The sequence below is a fragment of the Ixodes scapularis genome, unplaced genomic scaffold (genome assembly GCF_016920785.2).
Source record: "Ixodes scapularis isolate PalLabHiFi unplaced genomic scaffold, ASM1692078v2 PGA_scaffold12__126_contigs__length_90152505, whole genome shotgun sequence".
Lineage (NCBI taxonomy): Eukaryota > Metazoa > Arthropoda > Arachnida > Ixodida > Ixodidae > Ixodes > Ixodes scapularis.
Genome location: NW_024609838.1, coordinates 86,781,676 through 86,795,673, shown reverse-complemented (window position 1 = coordinate 86,795,673; position 13,998 = coordinate 86,781,676). Strand labels below are relative to the sequence as shown.

At 43.1% G+C, this 13,998-nt stretch overlaps 1 protein-coding gene across 1 annotated transcript in view; it reads right to left on the bottom strand.

Annotated features, from left to right (window-relative positions):
- Nucleotides 1-13,998, bottom strand: part of LOC8032550 — a 141,506-nt gene that overhangs the window by 22,036 nt on the left and 105,472 nt on the right. Inside the window, exon 5 of the mRNA XM_040502761.2 lies at nucleotides 13,093-13,236. Within this exon, the coding sequence (XP_040358695.2) occupies nucleotides 13,093-13,236 (144 nt within the window). The remainder of the gene's footprint in view (nucleotides 1-13,092; nucleotides 13,237-13,998) is intronic.

Below are 13,998 nucleotides of genomic sequence, written 5' to 3'. Positions count from 1 at the left end.
ATGGCAAAACTCTCCCAATACATGGCTCTAGAGACGCCGCGACAACAGCGACACTAACATCTGCTCGTGCTTTTTGCCGGAACCTCTACGGCCCACTACCGGGAATGCGACATCCCACAACATTACACTCAAGCTTTTGTGACATCATTTGTTTCCACTTCGGGACCGCTTTTGATGCAAGGGCAAAATAAGACGCGTCCCCTGGCGCCGTACTTCTTTTAAAGAAAAGAGTATGGCGCTCGTGGAGTGCGAAGGTGTGCTCAATCTCTACACCCTACAAAGCAAGGCCTGCGCCTGCCCCCAACGTCAGCACTAGTGGTCTCACGCACTGCATCCTAGCTGCATCGTCGCCATCGCTTCTCGCAGCGCCTCACAACGAACGCGAATGCGCCCTTCAAAGTGGTTGCCCCTTGGGGCGGGAATACACCGATGATGACGTCATGGGCCGGCCTTGTCTTCTAGGTGGGACTAGCTCAATGAATACTGAAAGCGAAAAATTGGAGATGATGAGGACGCAAGCGTGGAGTATATCCCCCAGTTATCAAGCGAAATCACACACCATCGATCGCCGCCAAAAACGGAAGCTATGCGCCAAATTATATATCGACCAACGCCGAATCCCATATACCAAGCTATATCTTCCGAAAGAAGAAAAAAAAAAAAATGTTGGAAGAGAATGAACTAAAAATAAAAATACGAAAGGCCCGATTTTCATAATGTAAACTAATGCATGCCGACGTGTCTCAGAAAAATCAATATATATCTTGTATTAACAAGATAGAGTAAGGAAGTGAGGAAGTAAAGGGACGAAGGGGGGAAAGGAGGAAAGGAGAGTGTCTACGCAGTGAAGAATATCAGAAGTCAATTTTCGGTTTTTCCTCTCACGCTTTCGTTTTTATTTTTTTATTGCAATCAATTTTCGGAGCAAAAAAAAATTCTGTATCCCCCCCCCCCCCCCAATAAAATAAATAAATAAATCGATAGCGAAAAAAAAGGGAGGACTTAAGGATTGGGTGGTGGTTTCGAGCATGTCTGACAATTACCTATTTCTTTCCAGGGAACCCATTAGGTTCTCGTCAGGGTTTATGTAGGCGAGGGTTTCTTTTCCCGAGTTCTTCTTTATGAGTAGCCTTAATTGTCTTTCTTTATTTTCAATAAATACCGCCGGTGTCGTTGCCGTTTTCTCGCTTATTTTTCTTTACGCCTCTCCGATCTTTCCGCTTACAATGCGTCATTACCTTTGTTTGAGTTATTTTTAAACAAAAGTTTGACCAGTTCTTTTTATTTTTACGGGACTAATCCTTGCGTTTTTCCTTTGTTTGAACACTCTTAGACCGCATCGTCTTCGGTAAAGTTTATGCTATCGATCAGCATGTATGCGTTGTATAGTCAACGTATCTAATTATCTCTATACATTTTTTTTCTCAAATCGCCGACGCTTAGGTGAAGAACATTTTTCTTCGCTTCGTTCAATCGGTATGTTTTAATACCGTCTCATTTGCTCGCCATTCTAAAAAAAACTCTCTCGTAGAATTGCTTAAATTAAAAAGCACTAAAGAAAAAAAAACAGAAAAAAAAACATTCACGCTAAGATACTCTGTTCGTTGACTAACTACGCTTCGGTCTTTTTCAGGGAGACATACTAGCACATAACTTCGTCAGATATAGGCAACATACGGAAACGCACACGGAAAGGACCACTCATTCAAGAAAACAAATTGTTCTTTTAGAAAGCAGATACAGGTTTAAAAAAAAAAAGGAGGTAGATTGTTCGATTGAAAACGAACAATGACTTTTGAAACTGGTAGGATATATTCCCCGTTTACTCATCCGCGCTTCCGTTGAAAGGCCAGGCGAGATGAAAGCGCAGACCTTGAACCACTGCTACTCAAAACCGGCCGAACAAAGCATTCGCCCTCAACTTGTTTATGATTGCTTTCATTCCACCAACAGAAAAAAAAAATGCAATCGGTAAGCGTATAAACCATTTGCATGTACGTCTTTCATTGTACGAGCCGCGTGCAGAACCAGATCAATGACAGCTGAAGCGACATAGGGCGTGACAGGTTTTGCACATTTCATTACCGCTCCGTGACCAATAAGATTGCAGCAGCAGGCCATCAGAACGCCGTAGAACGATTCACAAAGCAAGAGGCGTGATTATAATTGGCCTCACCATGCGTTTATCGAATTGCCAGCGACTAGAGTAGATTAAAGCTTATTCATCCTTAGGAGTTAGGAGAGCTTTAAACTGGCTCAAAACTAAAGTTTCGTTTTTATGAGGCCACCCATCTGGAGATAACTTCAATGAACAGAGGAAAAAAGAAAAACAAAACAACATATTTTTAAAAGGAAACTGATCTACAAAACAAATCTCTGTTAAGCGCCTGGATCGCACGCGCATCTGGTAGATTTTCCTCGACAGAACCGATTACCACGACATTTAGGTCTCAACTTGAGTAATCCGACGATCTTCCATTTCATTATTTCGTTCGTTCGATGTTTCTAGGGGCCATTGCAAAACATGCTTCTAATGCGGACCGACCAGCCGATATATCGAAGGGGGGGGGGGGGGGGGGGGGGGGTTACGCGCGGTTACGCCGAGGGCGACGGCGACGGCGACGCCGCTCAAGCCGTTTACAGGCGCCTAAGAGCTGCGCCCTAAAAAATATAATTTCGTCCTCCCGCTCCAAGTCCTGCGTTCACCTCTCGACCTCTAGCCTGACGGGCCAGATCGGCCGACTGATAAAGGCGGTATATCTCCGCAACCTGCTGTCGGCCGCACTGAAAAGGCTAGTAACCGAAAGGCCCGCTAGCCAGAAACCTGCTCGACCGAAATGCGTAGCCATCCCGTACAATCACCACCTCACGCACCGTCTAAAAGCAGCAACCCGACGGTTCGACACCGAAGTCGGGTTCACATGCCCGCTCAGGCTGCAGGATGTGCCGCCTCACCAACACACGCCCCGCCCCCGAAGACAGCATGTTGCGACCTCTATTCCTTGCGCCACCGGTCGGGTATTTTCGGTGCACCTTCCTGTGGAGCCGAATACATCGGACAGGGGGGGGGGGGGGGGGGGGAGGGGGGTGCGTGTCAATGACGGACTGCGAGAGTACCAGCGGGAGATCACCAAAGATGAGGCGGACTCGCAACGCCTGATGCTGGCACACCTCAGGGCATGCGCCTAGCGTTCGCCCGTCTTCTCCAACACCCGCGGCCTTGGGGCGCACAAGAACCGGTAAGGGCGGAAAATATTGGAAGCCTTTGCCATGAGAAAAGCGCCGCGCAACATTTCGTCGCTGTCACTCCTGCTCTTGGAGAGAGAGATGAACTTCCTGGGGCCGGAGTTGGCGACCTTGACGGCCCGGACTGGCGGGCGTTGACTCGGGATGTTTGCGGGACAAGATACCTGCACACGCCAAGCGCCCCCAACCTCCCTTTCTTCCTTTCCCGACCCCTAGATATTTCCTTCGCTCTTCCCCCTTCCTCTTCCTCCCTCTTTTTCACCCTTCTCATCCCTCTCTCTCGCCGGTTTGATCTTTCCCACTAACCCTTTCCCCAAATCTGCGGCAGCTCGTTGCTTGTCGGCCTGGCAATAAAACCTCAATGTGTTGAAAGTAAAAAAATGTCTGTCCTGTCCGTCCTCTTTGTCTAACTCTGTTGTATTTTTGAATATATTACCAACGCGCTCAATTCAATTTTATATGTTTTATAGATACAGGTCTTCAACCTAATCAAGCAAGAACGTTTTGATTTTAGTGGTCAGTTAGCCTGGGGGGCCATGTTGCACGTTTTGCACTCCCAGGAGACTAGGGAGAAGGAAGTGACGTCAAAAACGCAGCAAATGCAGATTGGATGTTGATTTTGTTTTCTTCTGTCAACATCCAATCTCCGTTTGCTCTAGTCGTTGACGTCACTTCCTTCTTCCAAGTCTCCTTGGAGTGCAAAAAGCGCAACATAACACCCCTCGTTTCTAAAACAGAAACAAGCAAGTTTTAGTCTCACTTAAAAGGGAAGTATGCATATACCGCGACTTGTATCTATATGCACTTTGATTTAAGACCATCTACCTGAAATATTTTTGTCGGATTTTCATTCTGCCAGTAGAAATGTAACAACAACTTGTGGCAACCAGCACTCCTAAGCTGTATGCGTTGCGACATGTCACAAGCAATCTCGCGACACTAAATTATTTTGTGAATACTTTCAACCGCATAGCTCTAAAATAATGTCAATTCCGCTGAAGCTACCGCAATGTGGAGGAATTACTGTGGGCTTTCAGCTTCCTTCCCCCTCAAAACAGGTATAAAATATGCAAAAAGACTTTATCATGAATTTGTTTTATATGAGACAGGCAAGCAATGCGAAAAGATGCTTAAGTTTTAGGTGACGAAAAAAATTCTGGATAAAATTTACAGAAACAAAAGGGTAGTATTGGCATTTCTGCAAAACCCGGACTTTTGTGATTTATTTAAACAAATTTGTAACTTTACATTGGCACCAAAGTCTGCTTACGATATGAATATTTTGAAAGTGAAGAAATCAAACAGGCAAACACTCTCTGGGAAATAATTTTTAAGTTAATCCATTCAAATAAGAACCATCTTAGATTAAAAATACAACTTGCGCTGGGAATACTTTTTTGGTTTGTTCTTTCTCGAATTTTTTTAATCCACACTTGGTTAGCATTGCAGACAAGGTTCATGGGCTGCAATCAGAGTTTTATTGTTGTAGCTACATTGGACGGTCATTCAATTACTCCTTTTTGCTTTGCCCAACAAATGAACGTGATATCCTTTTCATGTCTAAATACTTCAAAATTTTTAAAAGTAGGGACGTTAACGGCTTTATATAGCTTAAAATAATTGCACACTTATTGACATATGTTTTAAATGCATCGTTCTCTTTTGGTGTTTTTTCGAGATACATTCAAATCGCCAAAGTTGTAATGATATTTGAGGGCGGCAATGGAAATCTGTTTAGAAATTATAGAGCAAATTTCTTATTGTCAACCTTTTCGAAGGGGCTTCAAAAACTAATATTACTACGGCTTTCTTCTTTCCTGGAAAAACACCCGATACTATCCGAATTTCAGCATGGCTTTAAAAAATTAAGGTCAACGAAAACAGCATTCCAAGTACAAGAAAAGGACATCTTAAATATTTCAAAAGTAAAAGCGTATGCCGGATGTGTACATTGATTTTTCGGAGGCTCTTACATTTTCAGTCACAATATACAGTTCAAAAGGTGAGACTAATACTGAGCTCGCGGCACAGCACTTATAGTTTTCAAATCATATTATCTATATCGTGCACAATTGGTTTGCATAAAAAATTATTCTTCCACAAGTAAAATCCGAACGGGAGTCCAAAGTGAAGCGTGCTTGGACAGCTGGTGTTTAGAATATTCATAAATGATAGTGAACAATGTGCATCAGAAGCCAACTTTGTTTCGTATGCGGACGATACTGTTATGCTTATTAAAGGTCACACATCTTATGAGATTGACTCTAAGGAAAACGCTGCCCTTCTGCACCTTACTATATGGGCTGAAATAAATTACTTGAAAATGAATACTAATAGAACAATGTGTGAGCACTTTAGACCACGCAATTGTCAAATTATTTTCCTTCGGATAACACGCTTGAATTGTCCTCATTAGAAGTTACTATGTAAAAAAAATTGGTTTTACTTATGCACTTTCTTGGAACCTTCATGTAGTACATATTCGCCAGAAGGCTTTCGAGCTATTCCAAATGTATGTAAATATCGTTATTAACTTTCAGTCCGAATAAAATTGCTTCTATATTTTTCTCTGGCGTACACACACTACGTGTGCTTTCACCTGGCTTGGGGTAAAAAAACAAAGCAAGATCTCACGCAGTTCTTTTAAACACAGAAGAAGAAACTTCGTGTTACAGAGACCTTTCCATACATGCATTTACCAGAAAAACTTTTTGAACTGTATAAGTTTATGCCAATTTTTCTCTTGCACTATTATCGCTTGATTTATGTATATATAATGTCACTAAAACAAAATAACCACTTTCTTTCTGTATCGTCGGGTTTGGTGGAAAGAAGCCCACCATATGCAACTCGGCATGACGGGAGTTGGTGTGTTAGTACTCCGTGCATACATTATGGTTTGGTATCTTTATTATATACTTTGCCATTCCTTCTAAAGGAGCTTAAAAATAGAAATTTTAATATCACTACATTATATAGATCTATGCTACGTAAAGTAATGAGAGGGTAGCAGTGGCGCTACTTGATCCTGTTTAAGATGTTTACTTACCTTTTGACCATTTGCTTCTCCGTCATCTTTTATAATTACACTAATGACTGGTATTCCATTTTGAATTAGCACGCTCTATAAACAAGTACTCACTTTTTATGAGTTCTTAATCTGTTTGCTTTGTGCAATAGTTCTGCTTTTTACTGTCATTGCGTGGGCGAGGTAGGACCTCTTCAAGCTTCAAATAAAGCGGGAGTTTGCCTTGCATTCCTCCTTTTGTATGCTATGCAAACAAAAAAAATTATATATGTGTATATTACTTTTTTCATCATTCAAAGCTAAATTTTAACTCTCAGGACGACTCTGCATAAAACTAGCATGCAGATATGAGTAAGTAGTGGCAGATGCATCAAAATAAACTACGGGGTAAATATAATTAATCATTGTTGTGTACTCGCATTTAGTCTTATGTACATGGAGTTCCCGAGAAACGATAACCGTGTTTGTCGGCCCAGGTAAGTAATCTATGTATCGCAGAATGCTGAAAGTTCGTGGCAATGTGATTCTAGTGGTTGGAATATAATTCGAAAGTTAGAGAACATGACGTCGCCTGGATTACAAGATAATTAGGGAAAATAAATACCTCTTTGAGCCGACGTCACCCTCAACCATATATCGTCTTAATAGAACTCGACATGATGGTTAAGTGTGGGATTTAAATCAGTTAAAGGCAATTGCCAGCCAGAAAGAATATAATGTTCACTATCTAGCTTATAAGATTTTTAGAGCGTAATAGATGCTACATGCGCCCACAATGTCATTTCTCGTTTGGACGATATTAGGTTTAGCTGGAAGTCGGCTCATTAATACATTCTGCTTATCTCAACTATTTTTTTTAATTTTGGAAACGTCGTGTTTTCAAACTTTCGGGTTCTATCTCAGCCGCCAACGTCATATTCTCAACTGAGTTTCAACTTTTCTATGAAATATAGTTCGTTCGCCAGAGATGAAAAAAAAAAAACAGCTCTCTTTTCTCGGGAAGTTCCCGTACTGCTCACATAGCAAACTCTAATGATTTTTTAATCACACCCCAACATGAATTCGAACTTTTTTTGGCTGGAGGGGGGGTGAGTTAAGATATATGAACGAAAAAAGAAAATGTTTGGGCGTACTGTAAAATGTGCCTCTACCCTTGCCTCATGGCAAAATTTATTGTAATTTATATCGAATGACATTAAGTGATCAACATAAGAACTCGCGTTCACCGCGCTGCACACGAGTGGCGCGCGTCGATCGGCCGATCGGTCGATCAGATGTAATTCGATGGGACGGACATTGCATTTGATCGTGTGGCAGGGTATAGCACTCATGTGGTTAGCAAATCACCCCATTCATAAATAAAAATTGACACGCTTAAAATCTAGCTTTGAAACATGACATGGTATGCCTGATATGCATTCTATAAGTTATACGGCGTGCAAGCTGGCCTGCTTCTTGCGCACCAGGAGCATTTGTTTACTCCCGAATCCATCCAGGTGCCTTTGTTTCCCCCTTACAACCAATGACGGCGCGCGCATTGTTGCCTCGTTATTGTGCGTTCCCCGCGCGTTATCATAGCCTCTTCTATACTCACTAAGCCTGCCAGTTCGACGACGGTATCATTGAGCGCCCGGTTGCAGATTTTGAGCTCGAGGAACTGGTAGCACAGAGCATCAAAGCACCATTTCCCGGGGAACCTGGACGTCAGCGCACACTTTTTGTTGCGGCGAGGACCCGAAACACACTTGTTAGCTCGGGAGAAGTGTGTTTCGGCGTCTCGCCGCAGCGGGGAGCCAGTCACGTAGCTCGCCTCTCATCCGCTGTATGGCGCTCCGCCTTTTCTATTTCGGCGGCCGCTTCTCGTGGCCACTTCCCAGGCTTTGCCGGGAAGTGGCCACGACACCGCCATTGGAATGCTGGCCTTACGGTTCCCTCTACTTCAGGTGTTCCAGACCACCTTGCTGTCCACCTTGCTGTCAACGGCGCCGAGGGCACTACGAGGAACGACGACTACCATCGACGGATACACTCCGGAGCCCGAAGCGCTGAACAAGACGAGCACCTACCAGCCAGCCTTCTTCGCGGCGGCCATTTCGCCAGGAACGGACGTCCACTCGCTTTTGAGCGTGCAACCATGGTCATCGATAAGAGGCGCGGGACCGCTTGACTGGCTTCCACCAAACCGTCATTCGAGGCACGACACCGCCATTGGAATGCTGGCCTTACGGTTCCCTCTACTTCAGGTTGGTTCATCACACCTCGAATGTTACAAAGACGATAACCCATTTTTGATTGCGGTGTCGTGCCCGACCCAAGCGTACACATTCATTGTTTCTGTCCATTGCTTTGTAACTCAGAAGATTAGAGCTCTACAGCTACTCCTTTCCGGTGACATCGAGGAAAATCCTGGACCAATGTCAAAAGAACAAGAAAAGCAACTAAATCTTGTAGTGTCCAGTGTTCAAGGCCTCGAGAAAGGTCAGGCTGAAGTGCTTGTCACTCTAAAACAACTTCGAGAAGACCTAAACAAAAGTGACGCTATTGTTGCATCAGTATCAGCTAGGGTGGCAGCCCTTGAGACACACCAGACTGTCATACCGGATGTAAAAGAAGAAATTACCGCAGCTACTCAAGCACTGTCAAACGTCAGGCGTGAGTTGACTGTTCTGGGGACGCGTTGCGAGGATAGCGAGAACAGACAGCGGCGCTCAAACTTGCTATTTTATGGATCATCAGACAAAGAGGGGGAGACCTGGGCTGAGTCAGAAAAGCTTGTTCTCGATATCTGCTCTGCGCAACTTGGTTTACCATTAGAACCTGGTATCAGTGAACGCGCCCACAGGATCGGTCGAACGCCCTATCATTGTGAAGTTTTGCGCAACAAAGCAAAAGGACCTAATACTAGGGAAAGCTTACAAATTCAAGGGTACCACGTTTTCTGTAGGCGAAGACTTTTCTCCTGCCGTGCGTGAAGCTCGTCGAGAACTCCTACAGTTTGCCAGGCCCCAAAATAAACCGTTTAAACTAAAATTTAACAAACTTTCGATCGGAGCGCAGATTTTTATTTATGACCCTGAAAGCAAGAGGGTTGTGGAAGACAAGCATCCATAACATCTGTGTGATCGAGACTCACCCCAGTGCCCCCAGATTAAAAAAAAAAGTTCTTTTTCTGTACTTTACACTAACATAAGAAGTATACTGCCAAAGCGTGAAGACCTTCATTTATTAACTGACTCTTGTGCTGCCGACTTTGTTTTCCTAACGGAAACATGGCTAAGACCTGACATAAAAGACTCTGAAGTGTTTCCCACGAATTTTAATTACAATATTTATAGGTGTGATAGAGAGTTCCGACGTGGGGGTGGAGTACTAATTGCTGTACGGAATCATATTGTAGTTTCTTTTGTTCAAATTCCTACTTGCCTTGAGATGGTATGGCTACGGCTGCATTCCCCCTCCGCGTGTATCTTCCTTGGGGTGTGCTATAGACCGCCCGACTTTGTTAATGGTTTTTTTGATAAGATTCATGACGCGCTCTCTTTCATCTTCAACCAATCCCGAAACGGATCATGCATTCCCTTAGGCGACTTCAATTGTCCTGACATCATTTGGGATACTCTTTCGTTCTCGACTCATATTTTAGGAGAACTCGTAGACACATGTCTCACATTTAATCTATCGCAACTGATTACTCAACCTACCAGATCAACCCAAAGAACAAGTCATATTTTAGATCTATGCCTCACTACTGACACTACACTTGTTAAAAATATAACATACCACCCACCCATTAGTGACCATAACGTAATTCATTTCAACATTGAATTTGAAACTCAGCGGAAATCACCATATTTTAAAACCATTAAAGACTATAATAAAGCTAATTACACCGCAATTAACAATGAGCTTGAAATATTTTTCGATAGTTTTCAGCATGGCTGTATGAGCAGGACAGTTGATGAAAACTGGATTCTCTTCAGGAATAAACTTGCATACCTTGCCGACACTTACATCCCATCAATAAACATAACTTGCGACAAATCAAATCCCTGGTTCACAAAAACGCTTAACCAACTAAACAGAAAAAAGAAACGACTATTTAGCCGCGCCAAACAACTGACTACCGATCTCGCTTGGAAACAGTACAATGATATTGCTAAAATTTATAAGAAATCTATTACAGAGGCGAAGGCAAAATTCTTTAACAATGACTTAGTAAACATTCTTCGCAATAAACCTAAGAAGTTCTGGGAGGTAATTAATCCAAAAACGTCTAGACCTGTACAACTAATGAGCGATGATCGGTTGCCATTATCGGATGAAGAAAGCGCTAACTGTCTTAACGACTATTTCACCTCAGTCTTCACCACAGATGACCACAGTAGCATGCCTCATCTTAACAAAGCATATCACACTCCCATGGCTGCCATTGAAATAACGTATGCAGGTATCATAAGCTCTATAGAAAGGTTACAGTTGTCGTCGAGCTCTGGGGACGACAAAATTAATTCCAAATTACTGAAAAACACTAAATTACACTCAGCTCGTTTTTTGTTAATAATCTTCTAACAATCTTTGTCTTCCGGCGAGCTTCCTACAGATTGGAAAATTGGCAGAGTGGTCCCCATACCCAAATCGGGGGATCGAACTTCACCATCAAATTATCGTCCTATATCTCTAACCAGTGTCCCTGCAAGCTACTTGAGCACATAATATATTCAAATGTCATGAAGCATTTCGAAAATAACCCCATCCTCTTTCCAAACCAACACGGGTTCAGACAATCATATTCTTGCGAAACGCAACTTGTACAACTTGTTCATGAAATACACAGTAACATCGATAATAACATACAGACAGACGCCATATTCGTTGATTTTTCTAAAGCATTCGATAAGGTTTCCCACAGTTTACTCATGCTCAAGATAAACCAACTTCACATTCATCCACTCGTAACATCATGGATAGGACAATTTTTAACCAATCGTACTCAGCATTCTGTTATTAACAACCAGTTGTCAGCTTATTCTCCTGTGTCACCCGGAGTCCCCCAGGGGAGTGTTCTCGGACCTCTGCTTTTTTTAACATTTGTAAATGACCTACCAGATCGCATAACATCCTGTATTCGACTTTTTGCTGATGACTGCGTAATTTACCGATCTGTATCTAACCTGAACGATAGCATAACCCTACAAGCTGACCTTAACCTAATAGCCGACTGGTGTAAACAGTGGAAAATGACAATTAACTTTTCTAAAACAAATCTCGTTTCCTTCACGCGTGCTCATAGTCCTCTCTCTTTCACTTACACCATGTGCAGCCAGGTAATTACCAAGTGTCCATTTTACAAATATCTGGGTGTTCACTTATCTGACGATCTCTCATGGAACACGCACATAACACACGTCCTGTCTAATGCTAACCGCCCTCTTGGGTATCTTCGACGGAATCTGAAACTAGCACCATCATCAGTTAAACAACTAGCCTACACTACACTCGTAAGATCGCAACTTGAATACGCGTCACCCATCTGGTCCCCTTGGCAATGTTCATTGATAACAAAGATAGAGGCACTTCAAAATCGCGCAATCAGATTCATTTTTTCAGATTACTCACGAGACACCAGCATCACTTCTTTACGAATGAAAGCTAACCTTGATCTCCTCTCAACCAGAAGGAAATTATCACGCCTGTCTCTTTTTCACAAGATTTACTATCATAACCATGACATCAGAACTTCACAATTATCCCCAGCCACTCGTATATTTCCCCGCATTGATAACGTCTGTAAAGTTCGTCCAATTTTCGCATCGTCAGTTTCGTTTCTTTACTCCACCTTGCCATTCACAATAACGGACTGGAATAGCCTGCCTAACAGTATCGTGACCCAGACAGATTATAATACTTTCATATCCCAACTGACCATCCATCTGCATTTACACTAATAGCAAAGTCAACTCGTGTTTATAGAAATGTTTTATTTGGGTATTTTTCTGTTTCATCAGCTGTTTTTCCCTAAAAATCTTTAAGTGTTTTTTGCTTTTTCTCTTCTGTTTTTGCTGCTTTATATAACAATGTTTTCCAGCATGTAACCCACTTTTTTGTTTGTTCCTTTATATGTTTCTTCAGCAGTTACACCCACCTTGTGTAATGCCAGCAATGGCCTTCAAGGTTTTAATAAATGATGATGATGATATAGGAGGCGACGGCGTTACCTGTGTTGTCCCTTAATTGGCGTTTCCCTCCTTGCGTTTTGATGTGGCAGGGACACGTTGTGGAACCCTTACTGGCCGTGTAAAACATGCTTCAACGACGTACCGTTGACATTAAAACATATTAGCCCAAGCGAGCGATTGCGAGTCGACCAACTGGGCTACGCGTGGCTCTGCAGTCACGCCAACGCAGTGGAATCGGGACAGCCTGGCGTGTGCCATATTTGTAACACGGGAAAGGCCGGCAGGCCGAAACCGTTCCCATAGCACGCTTTCAGAACACCGCTTATCTGTCTCGTGCTTTGGGCGGCCATACGTCGAAAGAGATATCTTCAATATTTGCTCCTTCACAATCTTGAAGTGCGTCTAAGACGATGAGCTGGCAGCGATCATCCATAACAACACCAATGTGGCAACAAAAAATTATTTGGGGAAGATGAAAATCTACCGAAGAACCCAGAAGTCCAAAAGTGGGGAAAGCTCGACAACCCTACCCCTCGATGTATCCGCGTCAACGCAGCACCGTCTGTGGCAATTTCGCATTTACGAGAGTTTACTCTGTATGCATTTACTCTACATCTGATTACTCTACATGTCTGTACTCACAGAGACTGCAGGGCAGCTTGTACCAGAAGCGAAAGCAAGCCTTGAAAGTCAGGGGCCGGAAAACCGGCGAAGTGAGCCGAGCGACAGGAAAGGCGTGTTCGACGAGTCCCGGGTGGCCGATGTACTGAACAGTCATGAAGTGGCCTGAAAAAAAAAAAAAAAAAAAGAATATCGGAATGCTTAAAAGAATCTTTTTGCGCGCTGCAATTTTTGTCGGCTGGGCTGTGGATTGCCGTCTGAGCATCCGCTTTAGCCCTGTTGTGCGGTTCATCAGACACTGCGTAAGCGTCCAGAGCTCAGTGAGTCCGCATTTCTCTGTGGAAGGGTGGAGTGCGAGACCAGTGCGTAAGCATTAAACATGGCTAAAATCAACGAAAACACTTATACAACCGTAGAAGAATACAGAAGGCAGGGCAGACGCTGAACTTACAACTAAATATTGCACTGAGAAGGGAACAACAAAGAAGGTGACATATATGAAATAGGCACGTGCTCATGGCGCAAGAACTCAAGGGCGCCAGGCGATGACTTCAGCTGATCGAAGCGTTTGAAAAAAAAAAAATATATATATATAATGCTATTGAAGGCTTGGTCATAGCACTCCCCCAGATGCTTCCGTGTATTGAGTTTCAAATTTTAATAGTGGGGGTAAAGAAGTTGATTTTGAGCATAACTGTACGCGCAAAAAAAAAGGTTGAAAAATGTAAGTCGTGGTTGCGCCTTTTAGATGTCGCATTGGAAAAGTGTAGATACTAACTTAATGAGGTGAGACGTATTGAGTAATTTAAAACGTATTGGAACTTAACACATTCGATGCGACGACGCTCAGAAAGGAGACTCAGGCGTAATGTGGTAGGGTGAGACCTTGATATCATAGCGGCCAAACATGAAAAGTACTGCTTTCGT